The 23434-nt window shown below is 40.9% G+C and overlaps 1 protein-coding gene across 2 annotated transcripts; it reads left to right on the top strand.

The window, feature by feature from the left end:
* Positions 1–975: 975 nt before the first annotated feature.
* On the top strand, positions 976–22363 carry LOC148035712 (neutral/alkaline invertase 3, chloroplastic-like). 2 transcript variants are annotated; one of them, XM_087677716.1, is made up of 8 exons: positions 980–1257; positions 1443–1780; positions 1916–2544; positions 8275–8440; positions 8601–8812; positions 8897–9390; positions 21411–21459; positions 21537–22359. In XM_087677716.1, exons 3-8 carry the CDS (start codon positions 2167–2169, stop codon positions 21858–21860), a joined length of 1623 nt encoding a protein of 540 aa, XP_087533842.1. In that variant the 5' UTR covers positions 980–1257; positions 1443–1780; positions 1916–2166; the 3' UTR covers positions 21861–22359. The 2 variants fall into 2 exon arrangements, with proteins under 2 accessions (XP_087533841.1, XP_087533842.1); XM_087677715.1 differs by having other exon boundaries at positions 976–1257; positions 1443–2544; positions 21537–22363.
* Positions 22364–23434: the final 1071 nt, after the last annotated feature.

The raw sequence follows: 23434 nt of genomic DNA, 5'->3' as shown, positions 1-23434 counted from the left end.
TTGGTCATTAATGTATGCTTGGTGCTATTTTGGTTGGGGAAGAACTTGCAAAAGAGGATTCACAAATGTCATGTGTAGATGTAGTAGAAAAGAATCACTAAAGCACCTCTTTTGGGATGGATGTTTTGCACCAAGTGTGTCGCAAAAAATCATTCCTTGACTCTCCATTTGAGGGACTGAATAGGAGAGAATGGAAGCTTGTATTTTTGGGAATTTTATGGTGTATGGAAGGCTCAACAAACTTAGTTGTCAAAGAATTAAGGATTTTGTGTTCAAGCTATTTTTAAGAGGCTAGGATCAAATTGATCGTAAAATCAACTAGGGTTGTTATTAAGTGGGACGATATAGCTTTTAAGACTAAATGATTTTAGGGGATAATATATAAGTTGGGTAAGATCAAAGAGGGGGATTTGGCCAAAATAACGAGAGTATTGGTTCAAATTCTTCTATCTTGCATGTTGTATTCCTTTTGATATTTTAAAATGTCATATGTCTATTTGCATTTGAAGAAAAAGAGTAGAAAGAAAAAAATGAAGAAAAAGAAAGCAAAGAAGATCAATTTCAATTCTTCACTCAAAAAATAAGTTGCACTTAAAGAAAAGACTAAAACTCCAAGAACAAACTCTATAGCATTCCCTATAGGACTCTATAGTCTTGCTTATAGGCAGCCCAGAGATTACATTGAGAGAGGAAGAGAGAATTGTTAAGTCCATCAGATGAGCTCAAGTTAACTCAAAATTTATCGTTTTGCCAACAAGTGCACATCACCCATGACATTCTTGCCACAAGATGAACTCAAGTTAAGTCGATGTGCACATCAACCATGACAATAGTAGTGCCCTTGTGAGCTATGGAGGGGGCCCAATGCCCATGGGAACAATGTCCACATAAACTATTGTTAGATAGAGTACCTATCTAACAAGAAAAGAAATGCCACGCACGCAAATGCAAAAACTATTGGTTGTCCAAAGCGACCAATCTCTTGCAAGGAAAACAGAAGGCGAAGAAAAAACGCTTGTTTGTTTGTTTGCTTGCTTGGTTGGATATAATTACCGAACAACGAAATCGTTCGGCTTACCTCATAACAGCTGAAGAAAGACAGACAGATATGGCTTCTCATTGCTACCGGACGGGATGCGGCTTACCTTGAGTATTTGTTTGCATCAGCTGCCCTAACATCCTTTTTGCTTGCTTAACGATGCGAAGGACAACTCAAGCCATGAAAACTGGTGCCTTCTTCCTCAATTCCTGTACAAGGTTTGACATCCTGACTGCATTCCCTTCCATATTATTGCTGTTCGGTTCCAGCATTACTAAGCTTTTGCACTTTTGTAACAGATTTGCACTTGAAATTGAAGCTGTAGCACAAATTGTAACGTCTTATCAGATTTGCACCGGAAATTCTTTTCTGCTAGAGTAATCTTTTCGTATTTTGTGTACAGGTGAAATAGCCATCGGTAATTGGCATGTGATTTACTCCGTTTAGTGCCATTATATCCTCAGTGCTTCGGAGGAACAAACAAGGCAGCCGTTTTTGCCAGTAGGAAACCGAATCTCTGTGTTACCAGCTATCTTGGTGTAATTAGTCCATGCGATCTTTAGTTTAGCTATCTTACAGCACTTATTGGTCGTACCTTCATAATTTTGGAAGTGGCGATTCGATTTTCAGTTCCATTCATGACTCACATCACTGCATCAAAGGGATTTGTGCCTCCCATTGGCTCCACGTTCTATGTTCCAAAGCATATCATGTTGTCGAGACAGAAGCAGTCAAAGATGTGTATGAGTCTTTTCCATCTGACAGCTCGTCAATTTTCATCATTGGCATGCTCTTCTTGTTCTAAGGAAAATGGGAGTTGGCGACTGCATCACAATTCCCGCATAGTGTCTCATCTTCCTTGTTCTTCGTGTTCAGAGATTCGTAAACCAAATGATCTGCGAGTATCCTGTGTGAGATCTGGAATTTGGCCATCTCGCTTATATCTACCAAAGGTTCTTCCTGCAGACAAATCTTACCTGGGCACAAGGAAGTGTCCTACAGTACATTGCCAGCATGAAGATGTATTTACAAGGACTTCAGATTGGAAGTCTGAAAGTACTGATTGCATCCAGGAGAGGGAAAACATTTCAGCAGTGGCTTCTGTGGTTGAGAAGTTGCAAGCTGACATGTACACTCAACCATCATCTGATTCAGTCCCTGCTTCAAGCCAAAAAGATTCATCTAATAAGCCAGGTCATGCACAAAATGGAAGTCCAAGTCAGCAGGTACATACAAATACTGCAACATTTGCTGGAGCTGCCAAGGAGCTCAGTTTTGAAGAGAGCGCCTTAGAAAAAGAGGCATGGGATCTTCTCAGAAATGCGACAGTTTTTTATTGTGGAAACGCAGTTGGAACTATTGCAGCTAATGATCCATCAGATCCTACCCCATTGAACTATGATCAAGTTTTTATCCGGGATTTTATACCATCAGCCATTGCTTTCCTGCTGAAAGGGGAACCAGAAATTGTGAGAAATTTTATCCTCCACACTCTTCAATTACAGGTACTCAAACAAGAGAGCAAGGGAGTGAGTTGTCTTCGTACTTTGGGTTTCCAAGAAAATAGGGCTGTTTATGCCAAGTATGTGATTGTTTCTAGCGAATTTTTGGCTGCTTTGTGGCATTTATAATGTTTGTGTAAAGTAGAGTCTGTGGAAGGGACTGTGGCAAAATAGTGTATGCGAAGAGAAAATTTGCTTTTCGGGAAATGATATTGGAACATGTCTTTTTGCTGGGGGACTGTATCTAACCTGAACATTTGCATTGCTGGATGGTATTTTGTATAGTAAATTTACTTTTTATTAAAGTAAAATTGAAATTGTTTTTAAAAACATTGATTTAGCTCCAAATAGGTCTGGAAGTCAAAACATAGATTGCTATTTTGCAACAGCAAGCCATTGGCTGAAATGCAGAAGTTTACTTTGTGAATGTGCAATACAGAAGTAGTGAAAGGAACATAGAGAGAAGAAAACCCAAAAGATGATGAAGGAAACCGAATTTCAATCTGAATGAAACGAATAGGAAAGAATGCTCACATAACAGCCCCTGCACATGTTCCTTGGCATGTCAGTGAGGGAACCAAATTCTGAAGGGCAGGAGATGGAGAACTCTGACTGAGGAGAGAGGAGAGAGAAGACTGCTGGCTGGAGATGACCGCGATAGCAGGGAAGGAGGGGGAATCTGCATGCAATAGTGGCACAAAAGAGGGCCAGCCCCTAAAATAGTGAAAGCAGGCCTAAACTGACTGACTGGACCAATATGCTGTTGACCTGCTCCAAGAAATCAGCCAACAGTTCCAAAAGTGGTTACCTGGTCTAAATGCTGCAACTGTGTTCTGCCTGCCCATGAAAAGTGGCCCAGGATTGTCTGTTCAGCAGTAGAAAGTGGCCTGCCCGGCATGCATGAATAGTGGCAACAAGTTCTCTGCTGTATAAGGAAGCCATGAAGGATGAAGACTGTTCTGGAAAAGGCTGAGACTGCCATGAACAAGACAGAGAAACCCTAATCTCCACTTCATGTGCCTGTGATGAAGGTTACCGTCAATGGAGAAAGACTGGCAGTCAGTGTGTCAGAGCCCTAAGACAAAGACATGTCTGCTAACATCCCCTCTTAGATGCTAGGTGTGGCTGAAGGCCAAAGAAGCAGAGAATTGGATGGAAGATGGGAACATGCCAATGTTCATGTATGTCCATTGAAGAAAACCAGCTGAGTAGCATGATGCTATCTCCAGATGAGGAGAAGAAACGGGTGCAAGGACATTCCTATGGGACTAGGAAGGTCTTGAATGAGTCACACAAATGTTTCCAATAAAAAAATGGGTGGGCAAGTCATGCTTGTAACCAGATGAAGCTATCAAAGGTGCTGAAGCACTCGTGATAGAGATGGACATCAGGGACCAAAGGGCTTAGCACAGGAATGCTAGTAGCAAGGCAGGGTGGCTCGAAGAAGAGGAAAAGTAGCCATTGCATGATGTAAAATCCATGTGAAGATGAGAAGCTTGAAAGAGCTCCTCACGATCTTGGGAATCCCCCTTTGAAATTATTATGAGGGCCATGGAATTGACATCTATATCAATGATATTTGTATTGCTCTCTCAAAGGGATAGGGGGTTTGAAGGAACCACTAGAGGAGACGGTGGGGGATGAGAAGGAACTTGTGGGATAGATGGTAGCCTGATGGGTAAGGCAATGGGAAGATGTTGAGGAATTCCTAATGGGTCTTTATGGTGGGGTCATTAGTGACATATAGTAGTTGTGGCCTCATCTTGTGGGTCATCTAATGTGCAAATACCTTGACCTGGTATAGGGCAGATAACTTGGTCTAGACTTTGGAGGCAGTGTGGATATATACGTCTTATATGCACAAGAACTGAGTCGCTACACTTCGAGAAAAGGGAGAATCATGCACAAGAATTGAGAGGGTTGTTGAGTTGGAGGTACTTGAACAAGGATCCACAATAGCTCGGGGATGAGGGACAAACAAAATCTCATAGGTCAATTGTGTCGAGGGTACCCTTGATCTTGCATAACTAGATGGTGTAATTTGTCATATCAAGCTTTTGGTTAGGGGAGAGATTGTGTAGGAAGAGCACTTGCATTTGGGATGTGAGAAGAGTGAAATGTCTCAGTAGTAGGGGAAAGGGGTTCATTAAGAGATGGGGGATGGGAGGGAGTCTAGTTATGATTTGTATGTTGATCCACATCATGATTGTGTTAGTCTTTGATCGATTCTCTCACTTTTGACTTGATTTGAAACAAGCCCCTAGAATCCAACTTGCACACAATATACAACTCAAGCCATGCAGCATGCCCATGCATGTAAACCATGGGGAATGGACATTAGACTCACCTTCCAACCATACAACCAAATTGGCTCACCCCCAAGCATGAGGCTAGTAGGATACTAGGGCACACTTGCGTCATGGTACTTTATTAAGATGACATTGTGAGAACTTGTGCACATAAGACTTGACTAAAGTTTTCATACACAGGTAATAGAAACACTAGCTAACCAAGGGCAAAATTTGGTGCCTGCAAGAGTGTCCAGTGCTTAAATTTTCTTGTAGATATCATCATCAGCGGACACACATAGTTTGCCTCATTGAAGTTGTAAACAATTTTTAATGGGATACATTCCACCATCTTTGTCTTTGTAGCTAGCTTTGATGTCTTGACTGCCAAAGCTTCTCGAGCTACTAGTTCTGTCTTGGACTAATTGCTAGATCCTACCAAAGTGAGAATTTGATTGGTGACCCCCCTTCAAAAAGAAAGAAATCAATTGGGATTTTTGCATAGTATCATGGGATGGGTTTTGGGGATGGGGACGAACACGGGAATGGGGACAAGAATTGCAGTCCCTTGTTACCATGAGAGGGGCCTCTAACATGGGGATAGGACTGAGACGGTATGGGAACGGGATGGGATTGAGGTGGGAAGCTAGAAAATGGCCATCCCCTGTTACTATGGATTTTTGCAATGGACAAAGCATTCACTTCAAGGATTTGTTTAAGGGCTTGGACAACCTATTGGTTGTGCCCTTCTAGCAATAACATTTAAAATTAAACTCCTACACAAGCTTTGTCCATCTCCCCTTGTGGCGATGAAGATCAGTCTAGCTAGAAAGGAATTTTAACAAGTGGTAGTTAGTAATGATGCCATAATTCAAACACATGGATGACCACCAGCCACTAACAATTCTCCCTTGTTTGGTGTAACGCATCTAGGTATTGGTGAGCTTGCAATGGGTTGGCCATCTTGGTATAAGAGAGTTTCTATGGTGCAGTCACTAGCATCCATATGAACTTCGTAAGGTTACTTTGGATCAATGATTTTCAATATTGGTGTAGTTGTGACCAGCTATTTTAATGTTTTAAAATAGATCGAGCTCACATAGATAGTGGATGGACTAATGTGCTTCTTCTTGCTTTGGATATCCTTGAGCAAATGGATGAAGGTTTGACAATTTTAGGATGGTCCTTAATGGACCTATGAAAGGAACCAATGAAACCCAAAACAATTTCACCTACCAATGATTTGAAGCACAGGTTAATTGAGAGATGATATGCCCAAATTATAGAACCTCCATGCAAATCTCGTACTTGGATAGCTTCACAATCAAGTGCTCGTCTCAAGAGATGTAAGATGATGCACAGTAGCACAAGTGATTGAGATGTTTATAACTTCCATAAATGAGTATGTCATTTAGAAAGACAAATATTTACTTTCCCAACTATGGACGAAAGAAATTGTTCCATGTTTGTTAAAAAGCTGTACTAAGTAGCTATCTATGTTTGATGGTATGTGGACCTTGGATTGACTTTGGTGAAGTATTTTGCATCATAGGGTTGATCGATACAATCATCCATCTTGGCTGATGGATATTTTGTTCTTGATGGTCACTTTATTGGGACCTTTGTAGCTTACTAAAAAGCGCATTATGCCATCCTTTTTGGCAAGAAGGACGGGTGCATCACATGGGGCCTTACTTGGCTCAATAAAACCTTTAGTAAGATAACCATGCAACTACCTAGCTATCTTGTCCTCCTCTTTTGGGCTAAACCTGTAGAGTTACTGAGAGACTGGATGTCTATCAAGCAATCTCTATCCTATTTTCTAATGTTCCACAAGATACAGGGATTCTATCAAGTAACTTAGACAAAAAAACATCATTGAACTCATGCCATTATAGATTCACATAAGTATTGAGAGTAGAAGTAGAATTATCAACATTATTATTAGTGGAAGTTTCATTGTAAAGAAGATAATTGAACTTGATCACTAACCCATAAATAAGTTACAACATTTGAATAAAAAGTACACTTATCAATAAAACATTAGTAAGTTACAATATTTGGATAAAAAGTACACTTGATGAATCCCATTGTTGATATGATATTTACATTAGAGTCCATGGTCTCAAAGGGTGGATACTCTTAACCACATACAAACAACCATCAAAGTGAAAAGAGACCAAATGAATTTTATAGTCTACATTAGTAGAGGATGATCTATCTTAAAAACATGGCCAGCCATCAGAATATTGCTAAGGATGGCAATCATTCCTAGAGAGGCAAGTGTTACATCCTTGGACATCGAGGATTGCTGTCGTAGTATCAGTCGATCTTGGGTCATTGAGTTGCTAAATGTGAATGCACCCGTAGACCTGATTAAAAGTATTTTCCTTAGGTGAAAATCTTTAAAGGCTGTTTATCACTGTCGTGCTATCCTCAACCAAATCATTGCATGTTACTACTTCTGCTGCCCAAATCAAATGTGTGTGGAAGAGGGAGATTGAATAGAGGGAGGGGGCAGTGGAGATGAGGGATACTAAAGAAGAAGAGAAAAAAAGGTCGGGGGTGGTGGGAGGGTTGATGGATTTAGGGCTCCTCCCTTCCCATTTAAAAGCACTATCCACACACACCACCACCCCCATCAAAATTGGAATAATGTTCTCATCTACCATTGTATCTATCATTTCTTTGTGTATTTTCATTTCCATCTCTCAGCTCATGCAGGTTCTTATTCCTGACATTGCTGAGAGGGGTGTTGAGTTTTTGTGTGCAGCTCCATATGGGGGCAGGTCTCCATAAATACATAAGGAACCCCACAATCTGTTAATAATGGGGGCATCAAACAGTTCACTGCCATCATGCATAGATAGTTTTTGCTGTAGGTCTGTAAGAGTCATGATAGGTGTGCAATCCTACAACTTGAACCCTCTGACAATCTTTGTGCATACTTACAATGCTGCATAAAAATGCCCTTTGCATTTTGCATAAATCGAATGCCCAAATAAAAGCGCAGCAACCCCATATCTGGCATCTGAAATACAGATCTCAGATCAGTCTTTGATTCTGCAAAGTCTTTTTGCATTATTTAAGTAAATCATGCTTGTTGAAGCTTGCAAGGTTTCTTAGTGTTGTTCACATTTGAATGCATTGACTTTGGGATATAATCTGATGGCTTTAACTAATTATTCTGGGCTGCAGCCAGTGCACTTCTTTAACATTTCAGTTCACTTTCATCTGTTAGTAAATTTGCATTGCAGATGTCTTTGTTTATGTTTCTCCATAATAGGATGTATGATCATCTGATGTGTTAAGAAACTGTCGCAGCCTTCATCCAGTATGCTCTTATCTAATCAAACATTTTTCAACACTTTCATAAGCAGAGCTTTAACTTATTGCAGATGACATTGATTATGTATGTCCTTATCATTTTACTTCCAATCTGTAGAGTTGGGAGAAAACAGTAGACTGTTATAGTCCTGGACAAGGCCTTATGCCTGCCAGTTTCAAAGTTGGCCTTATTCCTCGTGATGGCGATGAAAATATAATGGAAGAAACATTGGACCCAGATTTTGGGGAGGCTGCAATAGGTCGAGTTGCCCCTGTTGATTCTGGTAAAGCTTTTTCCATGTGATGACCTTGAAAATTTACCTGATTTGCGAATCATATCAATGTCAGTAATGTTAATTGTCCTTCTTATTTTCAATGAACTTGGTGAAGTGCTGTGTCATGTAAGCATTTGACTGCCAACACGCAATCTGACATTTGGTTCAGGGCTTTGGTGGATTATCCTGTTAAGAGCTTATGGAAAGTGTACTGGTGATCTTTCCCTGCAAGAACGGGTGGATGTACAAACTGGCATGAAAATGATACTTAAGTTGTGCCTAGCTGATGGTTTTGATATGTTTCCAACTCTATTGGTAACTGATGGGTCATGCATGATTGACCGCAGGATGGGAATTCATGGTCATCCTTTGGAAATTCAAGTGAGTCAATAAGAGTAGGTTATTGAAAACATTATGCAAAACATCTTAACCTGCTGATTTTTTATGGAATGAAATGGTTTGCAGGCCTTGTTCTATTCAGCCCTGCGCTGTGCACGTGAGATGCTTACACCCGAAGATGGTTCTTTGAATCTGATTACTGCCATGATTAATAGGTTGATTGCTTTATCGTTCCACATTAGAGAGTATTATTGGGTTGACATGAAGAAGCTTAATGAGATTTATCGGTACAAGACAGAAGAATACTCATATGATGCAGTGAATAAGTTCAATATTTATCCAGATCAGATATCTCCTTGGCTGGTAGAATGGATGCCTGACCGTGGTGGATACCTTATAGGTAATTTACAGCCTGCACACATGGATTTCAGGTTCTTTTCATTGGGAAATTTATGGTCAATAGTTGGGTCCTTGGCTACTCCGGAGCAATCTGATGCTATTTTGGACTTGATTGAGGTCAAGTGGTCAGATCTGGTGGGACGAATGCCTTTAAAAATATGCTATCCTGCACTTGAGGGTGAAGAATGGAGGATCATTACTGGAAGTGACCCCAAGAACACGTAAGCTTCCTCTCAAAATCTGTATGTTTTCTATGTGCACCTCTCATGTCTACACACACATGTGCGTGTGTGCGTGCACACACATGCACGCACGCACACAGAGAGAGAGAGAGAGAGAGAGAGAGAGAGAGAGAGAGAGAGAGAGAGAGAGAGATTTAATGAATAAAAAAAGAGAGATTTTAGTGACAATTTCTCTCACACACACACACACACACACACACACACACACAGAGAAGATATATGAGGGTTTGAACTTTGCAGAAAAACACTTAAAGAGTGTGTGAACATGAGTAGTGCACCACACACTTTGAACCAACTACAACACAAAGGGAGTAGAAGAATATGACGAATGAATGAATGCAGTAATGAATTAAGGATGAAAAGGATCATGGATGAAATACGGATGTGGGAGGTCAAGGAGCGGAGGCTGGCTAACAACCACTCAAACTCATCAGAGCCGGCTGAGGGAGAGAGTTGGAGAGTAACATCCTCCGTGAACAGATTCAAAACACAGCAGTTCGTAGGGCTGGAATGTCCAGCCTGGTAGTAGTTTTTGTTTGAGGAAGGACAGTCAGCTGAAAATGTAGCAATCTAGGGGGTGTGCCACAGTTGGCAGCAGCACCAGCAAAGAAAAAGGCAATAAGAGTGCCACATGGCAGGCTAATGCAGGCAACAGTAGGAGGTGGTGAAAAAGCAGTTACCTGATGTGTACAGCACCAAGGTGGAATCAGCTGGAGGCTGGTGGCAGCAGAAATGGAACCACTAGCAGATGGGTGGCAGCGCCAAAGGTAGGGTCGCAGCTCCAGAAGATGAGAGGGGCAGCAGTTGGAGAGGAAGAATAATGATGATGAAGGTGATGGAAGGAGTGAATAAGGGATAAGGATGAATGCCCACATGTCCTTATGTAGGGGATTTTGAGCATTTGTCCTATGGCCAAAATAAAGTGTCATTTTGAGTACTTTTTTGGGGCCCTTTTTGTGGAGTTAAATTAGGCTGAAATGCTTTGTGTTAATCGAGGCCTTTAATTTTGGTTGTTCAACACCCTCTCTTAGGTCCAAAAAGGTACCCAAGGGAAGGGAGAGTATAACACTAGCCCGTGTACCCAGAAGGTCCCATCCCAAAGAGGCCAAGGCATGAGACTAAGGGTACCATGATGGTTTGCCCATGGGCTTACCAGGATTGTAGAGACCATGGATCCCTTCTTTTGAGTAGCCCAAAAGAATGGGACCTAGGTTTCATGAATTTAAAAAAAATGCAATAAATATGGTAATAGGAAACCCTATTAAAGAAGAGCCATGTGGCTAGGGTGTTGACGACAAATTATGAAGAGGTACAAGGGGTAGATGAAGATCATTGTTGTATGAAATAGTTGCTCAAGATCTTGGGCAAGCGAGGAGTGCTCAAGAATGCTTTGCTGGATTAGGTGAAGAAGATGGATTTTCCTTTCCTCCAAACCTAACAACATGAACTGTTTGCTGTAAACTGAGAATTACCAATAGTAAATACATGCTTCATTTCATCAAGAGGCGAGTACGCAGATTAGTGCATTTACTCTTGTGTTTGTGATAAAATGGCTGCAACTTCTTCCAGTTTAGACATCAAGAGTTTGATGGAGATCAAACGGTTTGATGGTCATGGCTTTGACCTTTGGAAAGACCGTATGCAGGGCATTTTGTTCTTAAAGGATTGTGAGGATGCTTTGCAGGAAGATAAACCCGCACTAATGTCTGATGCAGACTGGGCGAGAGTAAATAAGAGGGCTGTGGCTTACATAAAGATGGGTGTCACTGATGACATTTTGACAGACACTAAGGGTCTAGATACAGGTTATGCAATATGGGAGAAGCTGAAAACTACTTATGAGATCACCATACCTGTTAATTAGGTGCATTTAATGCGCAAGTTGGTGAATATGCGACTGGATGAGTCAAAGCCTGCAGCTGAGCACTTGAGTGCATTTACAGGGATTCTAAATCAGCTCAAAGATGCAAATTTGGACTTTGATGATAAGTTGAGGGCGATCTTTTTGATCATGACATTGCCTGACTCTTGGGAGACCTTGGTGGTTTCACTCAGCAATAACCCCAATCTCTCATATGATGGGGTGAGGGGTTCTATCTTGAATGAAGAAATTAGACGTATGCCTAGTGGAGAAGGCAACAACTCAGCTTACAATATAAGAGGTAGGGCTGAAAAGATAAATGCAAATGCAAGACACAGAAACATGAGCAAGAGCAAAGGAAAGGAAAAGAGTGACATTACTTGCTATCACTGTGGTCGGAAGGGCCACAAGAAACCTGATTGCAAGTAGTACAAGAAGGAACAAGAGAGAAATAAAAATGTAGGAGATAAAAAGAAGAAAGAAAAGACGGATGCATTGGAGACAACCAAAGGCAAAGAAAAGGCCAATGTGGCCTCTAGTGTGGTCATAGAGGAGCGTTCAGATACAGAGGTTGATGTATTATGTGCAGTTGATTATGATGCCCTTGTATGTCACATGCAGGATATGCAGATTACCAAGGCTGATGTGATTGATGCACTCTTGTCAATTGATGATGGTGTCACTCAGACTTGGATTGTAGACTCCGGTGTCTCTTTTCATGTAACTCCTTGCTTGGAGTGTTTTGCTATGTTCAATGTATGCAGTTATGGAAAGGTGTATCTTGGAAATAACCATGCTTGCAGCATTGATGGGATTGACGCAGTATACTTGTCTCTAGACAATGGTCAAGAGCTTGTGTTGAAAGATGTCGGATATGTGCGTGGCATTAAAAAGAGTTTACTATTTGTTGGTCAGCTTGACTTGCATGGCTACACTACACTGTTTGGTGGTGGTTTGTGGAAAGTGAAAAAGGGTTCCATGCTGATTGCAAAAGGAATCAAGAAGGGCACTTTGTATTGCTTGCACTGTAAAGCCTTGAATGGCAAGTTTCTTGTAGTTGCTGAAATTTGCAGCCACTTGGAGTTATGGCATAAGAGATTAGGCCATATGAGCCAAAAAGGACTTGATGTCCTTACCTCTCTGAAGAGAGTTGATGGAAAAGGCTCTAAACTTGACTTTTGTAATGAGTGTCAATTTGGAAAGCAAATAAAAAATTCCTTTTACTCTGATGTCTCTCGTAAGTCCAATGTCTTGGACTTAGTGCATTTTGATGTGTGTAGTATGCTTGTGAAATCATTGGGTGGTGCTGCATATTTTGTCTCCTTTATAGATGATTGTTCCAAGAAAATTTGGGTGTACTTGTTGAAAAAGAAAAGTGAACTATTTACTGTTTTTAAAACTTTTCATGCATTTGTGACCACTCAGACATGTAGAAAGCTGAAATGCTTGAGAATTGATAACGAGGGTGAGTTCACATCGATTAAATTCAAGTCCTTTTGTGACTTGCATGGTATTAAGAGGGAGCTTACAGCCCCTTACGGCCCTTCTTCAAATGGGGTGACTGAAAGATATAATAGGACTTTATGTGAAAGAGTGTGATATATGCTGTCCACTGCTAATCTCTCTCATGCATTTTGGGGAGAGGCACTTAAAACCGTGGTTCACATTTGCAACCGCTCTCCAAACAGGTCCTTAAATAATGGCATCCTTGAGGAGTTTTGGTTTGGCAAATCGGCCTCATATGACCATTTATGCATATTTGGCTGTGATGCTTTTGTGCATGTTAGGGAAGAGCTGAGAAACAAACTTGACCCAAAATCTACCAAAGGCATTTTCATGGGCTATGGTGATGAGGGTGAATTTGGCTACAGAGTGTGGTTACCTCAGTCCAAGAAAATTATTAGCAGCCGTAGTGTTGTGTTTAATGAGGCAAAATTGCTGAAAGGCACTTTAGCCTCTAATGAAGATTTGAAAAAGGTGAAGTTTCAGAGTTTGCAGCCACCTATTACTTCAGAAAATGAGCCTCATGGTGCTGTACCATAGGCTAAAACTGATGATCAACTGGTTATTTTTGAGCCAGATAATGATGGACAGCAAATAGAAGCACAAGGAGTTCATGGACAGCAAGATAGACTTGTTGATTATGAAAATGTAGGTACTGGAAATGAAAATGAAGGTGCTATACAATATGAAACAGCATGCTGAAAATGGATTACAGCAGCCAATAAATGCTGAAAATAATATACCTCCAGATGTAGACCCAATTCTTGAAAATGTTAATCATTGGGTACGCAGGTCTACACGCGTAAGAAGGCAACCACATAGGTTTGACCCCTCCTTGCATTATGTGATGCTTATAGATGAGGGTGAGCCTTACATACAAAGAGGCCAAGTTATGTGAGTTCAGCAGTAAGTGGGAGCTAGCTATGCAGGAAGAGATTAAATCTCTATATGCGAATGATACTTGGGATCTTGTGTCATTGCCCAAGGGAAGCAAGCCACTTCTAAACAAATGGGTATACAAAGTAAAGATAGTTGATGGGAAACCCAAGTACAAGGCAAGACTGGTTGCCAAAGGGTATGCACAGAAGGAAGGGATTGACTTCCAAGAGGTCTTCACACATGTTGTGAAGATGACCGCTCTATGTGTGCTTTTTGCTCTCATTGTTGTATTGGACTTAGAGCTGTATCAAATGGATGTAAAAACAACTTTCTCGCATGGTGACATTGATGAGGAAATCTACATGAAACAGCCCAAGGGCTTTGTAGTTTCTAGAAAAGAGCAAATGGTTTGTAAACTAAAACGCAGTCTGTATGGGCTGAAGCAAGCACCACGGTAGTGGTACAAAAAGTTTGACACTTTTATGCTATCTCATGAGTTTACACGCAGCCATGCATATCATTGCTTGTACATGAAAAAGGATACAAATGACAGCCCCATCATACTTGTTTGGTATGTGGATGATATGTTACTAGCTGGGAAAAGAAAGACTAGCTTGGATGCTCTCCAAAATTAGCTAAAATCAGCCTTCTCCATGAAAGATTTGGGGAATGTAGAGCATATTTTAGGCATGAAGATTCGTAGAGATAGAATGCAGAAATTGCTGTTTTTATCTCAAGAAAAGTACATTGGAAAGGTATTGGACAGATTTAACATGGCTGAAGCTAAGCCTTTTGGGCTACCTTTACCTTCTTATCTCAAGCTTAGCAAAGCCAACAGCCCGAAAGATGACGTGGAAGCAAATGCTATGAAGGGAGTTCCTTATGCAACATCAACTTGTGGCTCTCTTATGTATGCTATGGTTGCTACGCGTCTAGATTTTGCTTATGCAATGGGAGTTGTTAGCAAGTTTATGTTAAATCCTGGCAAAGCACATTGGGAGCTTATAAAGTGTATTCTTCGATACCTTAAGGGTACACAAAGAAAAAGTATTTGCTATGGGCAGGGTGCACTTAGTTTGCAGGGTAACTGTGATGCATACATGGCAGGTGACTTGGACACTCGTAGGTCCACTAGTGGGTATGTCTTCACAGTTGCTGGTGGAGCTGTTTCTTGGTGTTCCAGCTTGCAGAACATCGTTGCATTGAGTACCACTGAAGCTGAATACATATCAGCTACTGAAGCTTCTAAGGAAGCTATATGGTTGAGCAGACTTGCAAATGATCTCGGCATGTCTATGGGTACTGCAGTTTTGGGATGTGATGGTCAGAGTGCTGTGTATTTGGCTAAGAATGCCATGTATCATTCACGCATAAAGTATATAGATGTGCGATATCACTTCATCAGATAGATTCTGGAAAATGGTCAAATCACATTGACCAAGATTAAAACACAAGATAATCCTGCAGTTGTTCTCACTAAAAGTCTAAGCAAAGCTCAGTACGAGCATTGCATTTGACTAGTGGGAGTTGGTTAGCTAGAGGTTCACCTCGGACCTTTAAGTGGGAGGTTGTTGGGATAAAGGCCCGGTAACCCCCTTGTATAGTATACGCACATTGTACACGTGAATGCACCCTTTATGTGCCCTAAGTATAAATACATTTTATTCTTTGTATACCAACACATTGTTGGTACACTCTAATCAATTCGTACTTTCACTCTGCTCACTCACTCTTCAGTTGTCACACACTCTCTCTCTCGCTCACTCCTGCTCGACTTCCATCCCTCTCAGCTTTGCTCTTGTTTCAACACCAATTGAGCAGAGAGTTTTGCTGCTGTTCGCATGTGATCCTTGAAGCTATCATCGAGCTCTTCAGCCTCTTGATGCATAAGAGTGCCAACATTTGGGTCATTTCCCACATTTTCAGCTTGTTGTCCATGTTGAGAACCATGTCCAATGTCCGTCATTGCATTTTCCTCTTCACCACGTGAATGACCAAGGAGTAATGCATCCTCTCCACTCGATCTCATATCATTGTGTGAAGACATGCTTGCTGTAATTCACTGCTAAGAGTAATTTCAGTAAGATTGCAATGATCTCAAGTTGCAATCAAGTTCCACGGGCCCACCAATTCAAAGGATTTGATGGTATCCTGGCAATGGAACCATGAAACTAGCCTTCCTTCATTGGATGGGTGGTAATTCCTTGATTACAACTAGGCTAGTTCATCTCTCGATTGTCCCTGTGCCATTTTTGACCATCACATTGGTGTTAAGTACCACTAAATGACATATCTCTAGTGTCAACAATTGACACTTATGGCCAAATAAATGACTTAGGCTAATAACTGACACAAGATGCCACCAAGTATCTGTGCGAATAACTAATTGTAACTTTGCCTTTGACATGCATTGATTCCCTCAGGTCTCGGGCTCATTTATTTGCACTAACCTGAGTTGCACCTCACATGTGCAATATTTACTTAAACATGGGATTTAAAATTAATCCACATGTTATGTGAGGCTTGCAAAAATACATGTCTTCATGAGACCCATCCTTGTCTTGCAGGTTTCAATCATTAGCTCTCTTCCACTAGCTGTCTAGCCCCCAACGATTGTTGCTACATGGTCTACAACTGCTGCCTAGTCTTCCACTGCTGTCGGTGATCAATTGCCATCATCTTCAATAGGTCGTTTTTGTGTTTTCAGCACTTTTTTCCATCAGCATTAGCTCCCGACTGGTGGTTATTGCACTCGGGATCCATCTATGATGGACAACACACATGGACACCTCTCTTAGCTTGCTTCCACAACAAGATTCATAGGCTGTTGGATATCTCTATCCTTAAGGATTCTGTATATTCTCTCATTCATTTATAGCATTAATTCATTCACTTCAGACTTTTACTTACTTATATTTGTGTTTGTGTTTTTGTGTTTAGGGTTTGAGTTTTGCATGCCATTGTTTGAGTCTTTGTGTTTCAGTTATGGCTGTACTTTTTGTGTTTCCTTAGTGTAAACCCTAGCATATCTTCACACTCATCATGCTTGCCATGACAACATGTCATAGAAAAGTCTCACACCCTGTCTCTTGTCAACTGAGAAGCCAAGTTTCATTTAGAAAAGATCTACTATTTATTTTCAGCAAACAAGCCCCTATTTACACATTGCCATTTCTAAGCACAAATTGGGGGCTTTTCATTGAATCCACCCAATCTAGTCCCAGTTCCCCAAAAGAGTTTAGGGGTTTTTATTAAATAAATTCTTCAAATTTTATCATCGATTTGCCAAAATTTTGTCATTGGTGGCTGCAAATTTTGGGGATTTTTGCCTTACACCTTCAATTCTTAGAAAGACCCATTAGTGACACCTCAAAGAAATCCTCGCTGAGGCAAAATACAAAGTATAAGCAACTCTCATGCGTGTTCTATGAGTTGATTTACCTTCAAAAATCCGAGTTCACCTTGTGTTCCACACGAGTTGTTTGAAAGAACGATTGATAAGGTGATTACCTTTGAAAATTCGAGTTCACCTTGTGTTCCATGTAAGTTGTTTGAAAGAACGATTGATTTGGTGAATAGATTGTCCCGATTGAGGAAGTCCCGCACTTGATGATATTGCTCATTATGTTCCACTCAAACTTGAACTGGTTCTTGACCTTTGGACTAAATGGTCCGGTTGGATTGTTTAATTAGAGTGTTTGGTCTATTGCAAAAACTACCTGGAGGCGAAGGCTACTTGGGAGTCGTTACGTTCATTGAAGAGTCATTTTCATCTCTTTATCCCTGAGGATATTGAGGAGAACAATCATTCAAAAGTGACTTAGTGCAAATGCACTAAGGCCACTTTAGGGTTAGGGCAACGGAATCCTATTTAGATGGATTGAAGGCCCTATTGTGCACATTCATTGTGTGATCACCACTCTTTGGACTCTTGGCTTGCATACACCAGGATGGTGTGATCATTCATTGAAGGCCCTATTGTGCACATTCATTGTGTGATCACCACTCTTCGGACTCTTGGCTTGCATACACCAGGATGGTGTGGGTTGGTGGTATGGGAATGCCGACCCTTGGGATGTGATCGTGGTCGGAAGTGCTACTAGCTCCTAGGCTCGGGGGTGAGCCTGTTTGGCTCTATGGCTAGGAGGTGAGTTTGATGTCCAGTCCCTTTCATTGTGAGTATGGCTTGCGTTGTGTCTTCTATGTAAGTTGGATCCTAGGGGGAAGTTTAAGGTGATGTAGGTGCAAGGCGAAGGAGAATCTGAAAATTCGAGATGGACTAAGTGGACAGGCTGGCTCTTGTTATAGATGAGTGAATCCTTTCAAATTAGGGTTTGGCTTATGGGATGTAGACACATTCTAGGAAGGCTTTGTATGTACTATAGTTTAAAGTAGGCTCTATGGACTTGGTGTGCTTGCATCCATACTCATTTATTGCATCTTGGCTTCCAGAATAGCCTTATAATGACATTAGGGATTTGACCCCAAAGCTTGATCATGATCATGGGGTCACTTAGGGTAAGTCCAAAATTCATCATGGTGTACATTAGATCATCTGAGAGGAAAACACAAGCTGTATAATATGCAAGTCCAAAATTCATCATTGAAGCTATGCTAACAAGCTCACTATTGGAGCGAAAATTTTGATACTGAATCCTCTAGTAAGGATGAATCATGAATTGTTGTAGCAATGGCATTGCGATGGAATATGGAACTTGATGTCAATTTGAGATCAGCTAAACTAGCCTTTGAAAGGGGCCTCTGCAATGTGGTCAAATAGATTTGTGAAAGTAAGGAAGGTTGATTTAGCCACAAAAAAGGTATACCTTTTCCATGACAAATCTTGGTCTTCTTCACTATTACTTGGGTATCCAATTTGCCACTATTGAGTGGGACATCATCATGACATAGTCCTAGTATATTGGACATTTTTTTTAGTGCTTTTAGTTTGAGGATTGCAAGCTGGTGTCTAGTCCCTTGGAGCCTAGTTTCATATTTACTTCTGATGATTGTAGCGGGTCCTTTGATACTACTATTGGATGGTTGTTGGATGCGTGATCTATCTATGTCACACGAGGCCAGATATTCAGTTTGCCGTCTCCTAGTTGAGCAGACTCATGCACACCCTTGAATACTTCATTGGCAAGTAGTGAAGTGTATCTTTTGATATAAAGGCACCCAAGATTTGCCCTTTGATATATTAAAGGCATCCAAGATCTTGGTCTTTTTTACAAGGTTGATTCTTAACTCTCTTTGGATGTTCAAATAGTGATTGGGTTGGATGTTCAAAGTAGTAATTGGGCTCAACATTTAGATTCCCATGTCTCTCATAGTAATTGTATTTTCTTGGGTACATCTCTTGTTTCTTGGTTTAGTAAGAAGCAAACTATAGTTTTTACTACAACTATAAGGTTGAGTACAGAGTAGCGTTCATAGCCATAGTGGAGTGTAGTTGGCTTGGCAAACTACTTATAGATCTCCATGTACACTAGATGTCTTGGACACTTATCTACATTGACAGCCAAAGTGCTTTAGCCATTGTGCAAAACCCAATGTTCATGCGTGCATAGAGCATATATAAGTTTATTACCATTATATTCGTGAGCGGATGTCACTTCGAGATATATTGTTGTCTTATGTACCCATTGAAAACAATTTGGCAGACCTCTTCTCACGAAAGCTCTTTCGTGACCAAAGTTCTAGGCTTTTTGGCAAGCTTTGAACTCGAATCTAAATGTTTCATAATGTAACATAATCTGTACTATCATAGGTTGCTCTATATCTACTTGGACGAATTTGTGCAACCAACTCCACATTGATGTCCTTTAATCAATGTTTTGGGCTCCCTAGGTATTTATTTTTCCATTAAATAGTTGTTATCCCTTGTGCTCAAGGACCCTAGTGATACTAGGGTTAGGGCTTCTTATGATGGTTAAGCCCTTTAGGGTTAGGTTTTCAAAAAAAGCATACTTTGTGCAACCCTAGTACATTAATTTTGGCATTATTTTGTGGTTTGAGCGTTGTACTCACCACTTAGCATTAAATAAGTGTCAAAGGGTCAGCTACACATATTAGCCTTATATTCAGGCCCCATCACTTGTACCTCATGTATCGCAACTATCATTATCAATCTTTCTTTCAGTTTGTGTGTACTTGCAAGAGTTTTCTCTCTCTCTCTCTCTCTCTCTCTCTCTCTCTCTCTCTCCATCGAGTTCCATCCACCATAGCCTGCTGGTCATGTGCGCGAGCTCCATACCCAACACTCATCATTCATCCATTAATACATTGGCTTTCATTTGTGATTGAGTATCATTGTGCATCAATTAGTTCTCTCATTATCTTTCATTCTCTATGAGACAATTGCACAATGACTACACATCTGGGCTAATGGAGCGGAGACCGTCCAATGACCACTCTGAGACTCTCTCTTGGGAGCAGGCTGAGGGGGAGTGCCAGAGGGTGTTGTCGTCCTCAAATGAATCTAAAGTGTGACAAACCACCAATGTTGGAGTAGAGGGCTAATGTAGAGGCACTTTAATTGTATATTCATTTAAAGACAATAGTGACAACATTAGGGCAGCACACTGGATTTTGAAATGTAGCTGTCTTTGGGGCTGGAATGACCAAATGCAGAAGTGTTCTGGCTGCTCTTTGACACTTGGGGTGGTAATATGTTCCAAAAATTAGACTTATCACCCATTAAAGTAGTACATGTAACAATACTTGTTTGAGGAAGGACAGCTGGCTGAAAATGCGAGAGTCCAGGAGGTATCCCAGAGTTGGTAGCAGCACCAGGTAGAGAAAAATGCAGCAGGAGTACTGTGTGGCAGACTGTAGGTGACATCAGGAGGTGAAAGTGCAGCTGTCTGATATGTACAGCAGCAGGGCAGAATTAGCTAAAGGCTGCGGGCAGCACTGACAGCAGGGGCAGAACCACTAGTAGATGGGCAGGGGTTTAGGGGGCTGAGGCTGAAGCTCTAGGGGTCGGGGCAGCAGCTCTAGATGAGGAGAGAGGCAGCTGGTGGAGAGAAAGAATGATGATTGTGAAGGTGATGGAAGGCTGGTACAATGTGAGAATAAGGTTTAAGGGTGGATGCCCACACCACGTCCTTATATACAGATTTTTGGGGCATTTATCCTACTGCCAAAATAAAGGCATAATGCATTTTCCATGAATAATTCTTTTTGGGGTTGTTTTTATGGAGCTTCAGTAGGCTGAAATGCATGATAATTTTGTGTTAAATTGAGGCTCTTAATTTTGGTTCGTCCACACATGCGCGCATGTGTGCACACACGCACTCATGCACATGTGTGTGTACATGTATACTACTCCCTTTGATTGCATTAACAAGGATCACACTCATGCACGTGTGTGTATACATATATACTACTCCCTTTGATTGCATTAACAAGGATCGGTACTCCGTTACTCAACTTGTTCTTCACATTTTAGTGCATTGGCAAGAATCTGCAATTTTTGCCATGCACTAGTAGTCCCTTACTAGTATTGAGCTTCATCAGCTTGGCCATGATTTGTTTGTCTATTATGTTTGATTGTTTATTGCTTTGAAGTTCGCTTCCTATCTGCATTAATAAAATAAAACCATTGTAAGTGTGTTTTGTTTATGCAATACTGGCAGCTCTGACAGGCTGGATGTAAAATTTACTGATCTAGCTTTGCACCAACCTGCTCGTTCCAACACATGCATTGGTTGGGTTTAATCTGTGCTAATGTATTCTGTATGATGATTGCCAGGCCCTGGTCATATCACAATGGAGGTTCTTGGCCCACTCTTCTATGGCAGGTGAGAAAAAATTGACACTTCACATCCCAGCTCAAGTCCAAGAAGAATTTTACTGATTATTGCATGTGTTGGTGCAGCTCGCTGTTGCTTGTATAAAGATGAAAAGGCCAGAAATAGCAAAGAGGGCAATAGAAGTAGCAGAAGCAAGGATCTCAAAGGATAGATGGCCAGAATATTATGATCTTAAAACAGGCAAGTTCATTGGCAAACAGGCTCGGCTCTATCAAACTTGGTCCATTGCAGGTTATCTTGTTGCGAAATTGCTCCTCCGAAACCCAGAGGCTGCTCAGATTCTGACATGTGAAGAAGATTTCACTCTTCTTGAAGCCAGATCACTGCTGGAAGCCAGCCCAAAGAGGAAGCGGACCCGCAAGGGTGTCAGGAAACCTTTCCTTGTCTAACTGATCCCGGAGGTGGAGCATACATTGTACATTATCATCCCATTGGTGGGCATTCTATATATCACATTTTTCTTTAGCAAAAGGAACTTAGTCACCTTGATAATATTCATGGGAACTGAAGTATCACAGCAGCATAAACTTAGGATATGGCAGCAATTGCACATAAGAATAAGCGCCTTCAGACAGCAGGAGAAAGAACAGATAACGATACCTCCATTTAACTTTTTCCTGTGAGGAAGGCAGCTCAAAGGTTGATTTCCAGATGCCGTCATTTTAAGGAGAGGCATCTTGTACGCAAGTGACACCATTACATCTTGTATACAGAACCAACTCTTTTTACTGACAGTTGGTGATGGGTGTTAAATATGCATAATTGCAAACACGCACTCGATGGTTTGCGCCATTTATACGTATACGTGGCCTGGCTGAAATTTGTATTTGTGCATTGAAAAAAGCAAGTCCGTCTCTCCCACATGTCGTGACTCATGATAGAGGTGTAAATATTATCAATTATAAACTTGCAGAGAGTCTTCGATGGAAGGAAAGGTAGCCTTAAGGATGTTTGAATAATCTACACCACTTGAGAATTGAAACAAATCTCCGAGCCTCTCTCCGACCCTTCATTGCAGAAAACCATTCAATCCGAACCAAAACTAAACAAATAAACAATATCTGTCGAAAAACAATAATCAAAAGTTTAGAATTTACTTGGAGATTTATATAGTGTCGGTTTATCACGTCCTATCTTTGATATTAGTAGCGCTCTACACTAGGACCCGCGCCATTAGGATGCTTGTAAAATGATAATGCAACATCCTCTCGTTATTTTCCACAACAACATAATACATGTTTGCGAGAGAGTAGGGCAAATATTGAATTTTCCTTTCAAATTATCTACACATAAAGGCAAGGAAAAGCAGATCTAAGTACCATTGAGAAGAGCTCTCAAACTCTTGTAAGGTTGCCTAAAAAGGAGTTTTAAATCTTTTGTGTTGAGTAAGAGCTCAAGATCTATGTGCTACACCAATGCATGCTTGGGTGTCAAGGTCCCTAAAAGGCAAGGACATACAATTGAGATACTTAAAATAAAGGGCACTAAAAGCATGCTCGCTCTCTCTCTCTCTCTCTCTCTATATATATATATATATGTGGGCCATGACATGGCTGCCTACTTTTGCATGCATTGTGGACTATCTTTTGTCAACAACATAGGATGGTTGTTTATACTGACAGTACATGGCTCCTTACACACTACATAAAAGTCTCTAAAGATGGTCCCCTTGCCTCAAGTCTAGCTTCAAAACATTGAGCTAGGGTTCATGCCTTGCAACTCACTGCCTAATCACTCTTAGAAGCAATTATCAAGTCCCTCTCCTATCTTGATTGCCACCTAGGTGTTGATATTTTGAATTACGAAGGTGCTTCACCATGGATTCAAATCAACTTCTTATAAAGTAGCCACCAACACTATGTGCTTGCTTGGAGTAGGGACCTTAAACATCCAAAATATAGTATATCATAATGTCTAAATCTTAGCATCGATTAATTTCCATAGCCTACTATAGTTCCAATTG

The sequence above is a fragment of the Lygodium microphyllum genome, chromosome 5, assembly GCF_053477565.2.
Source record: "Lygodium microphyllum isolate KBCC chromosome 5, Lygodium_microphyllum_v1.1.10, whole genome shotgun sequence".
In the NCBI taxonomy this organism is placed as follows: domain Eukaryota; kingdom Viridiplantae; phylum Streptophyta; class Polypodiopsida; order Schizaeales; family Lygodiaceae; genus Lygodium; species Lygodium microphyllum.
Note: the sequence above shows the minus strand (reverse complement) of the source record. Positions and strands in the feature narration are given on the sequence as shown.

What these genes read in the sequence shown, in the direction of transcription:
- LOC148035712 (XM_087677715.1), top strand. Translation starts at nt 1,678, where the DNA reads ATGACTCACATCACTGCATCAAAGGGATTTGTGCCTCCCATTGGCTCC. An exon ending in TCCACACTCTTCAATTACAG is followed by an intron (nt 2,545 to 8,274) that starts GTACTCAAACAA and finishes TCCAATCTGTAG; the next exon opens with AGTTGGGAGAAAACAGTAGA. An exon ending in AGTTGCCCCTGTTGATTCTG is followed by an intron (nt 8,441 to 8,600) that starts GTAAAGCTTTTT and finishes CATTTGGTTCAG; the next exon opens with GGCTTTGGTGGATTATCCTG.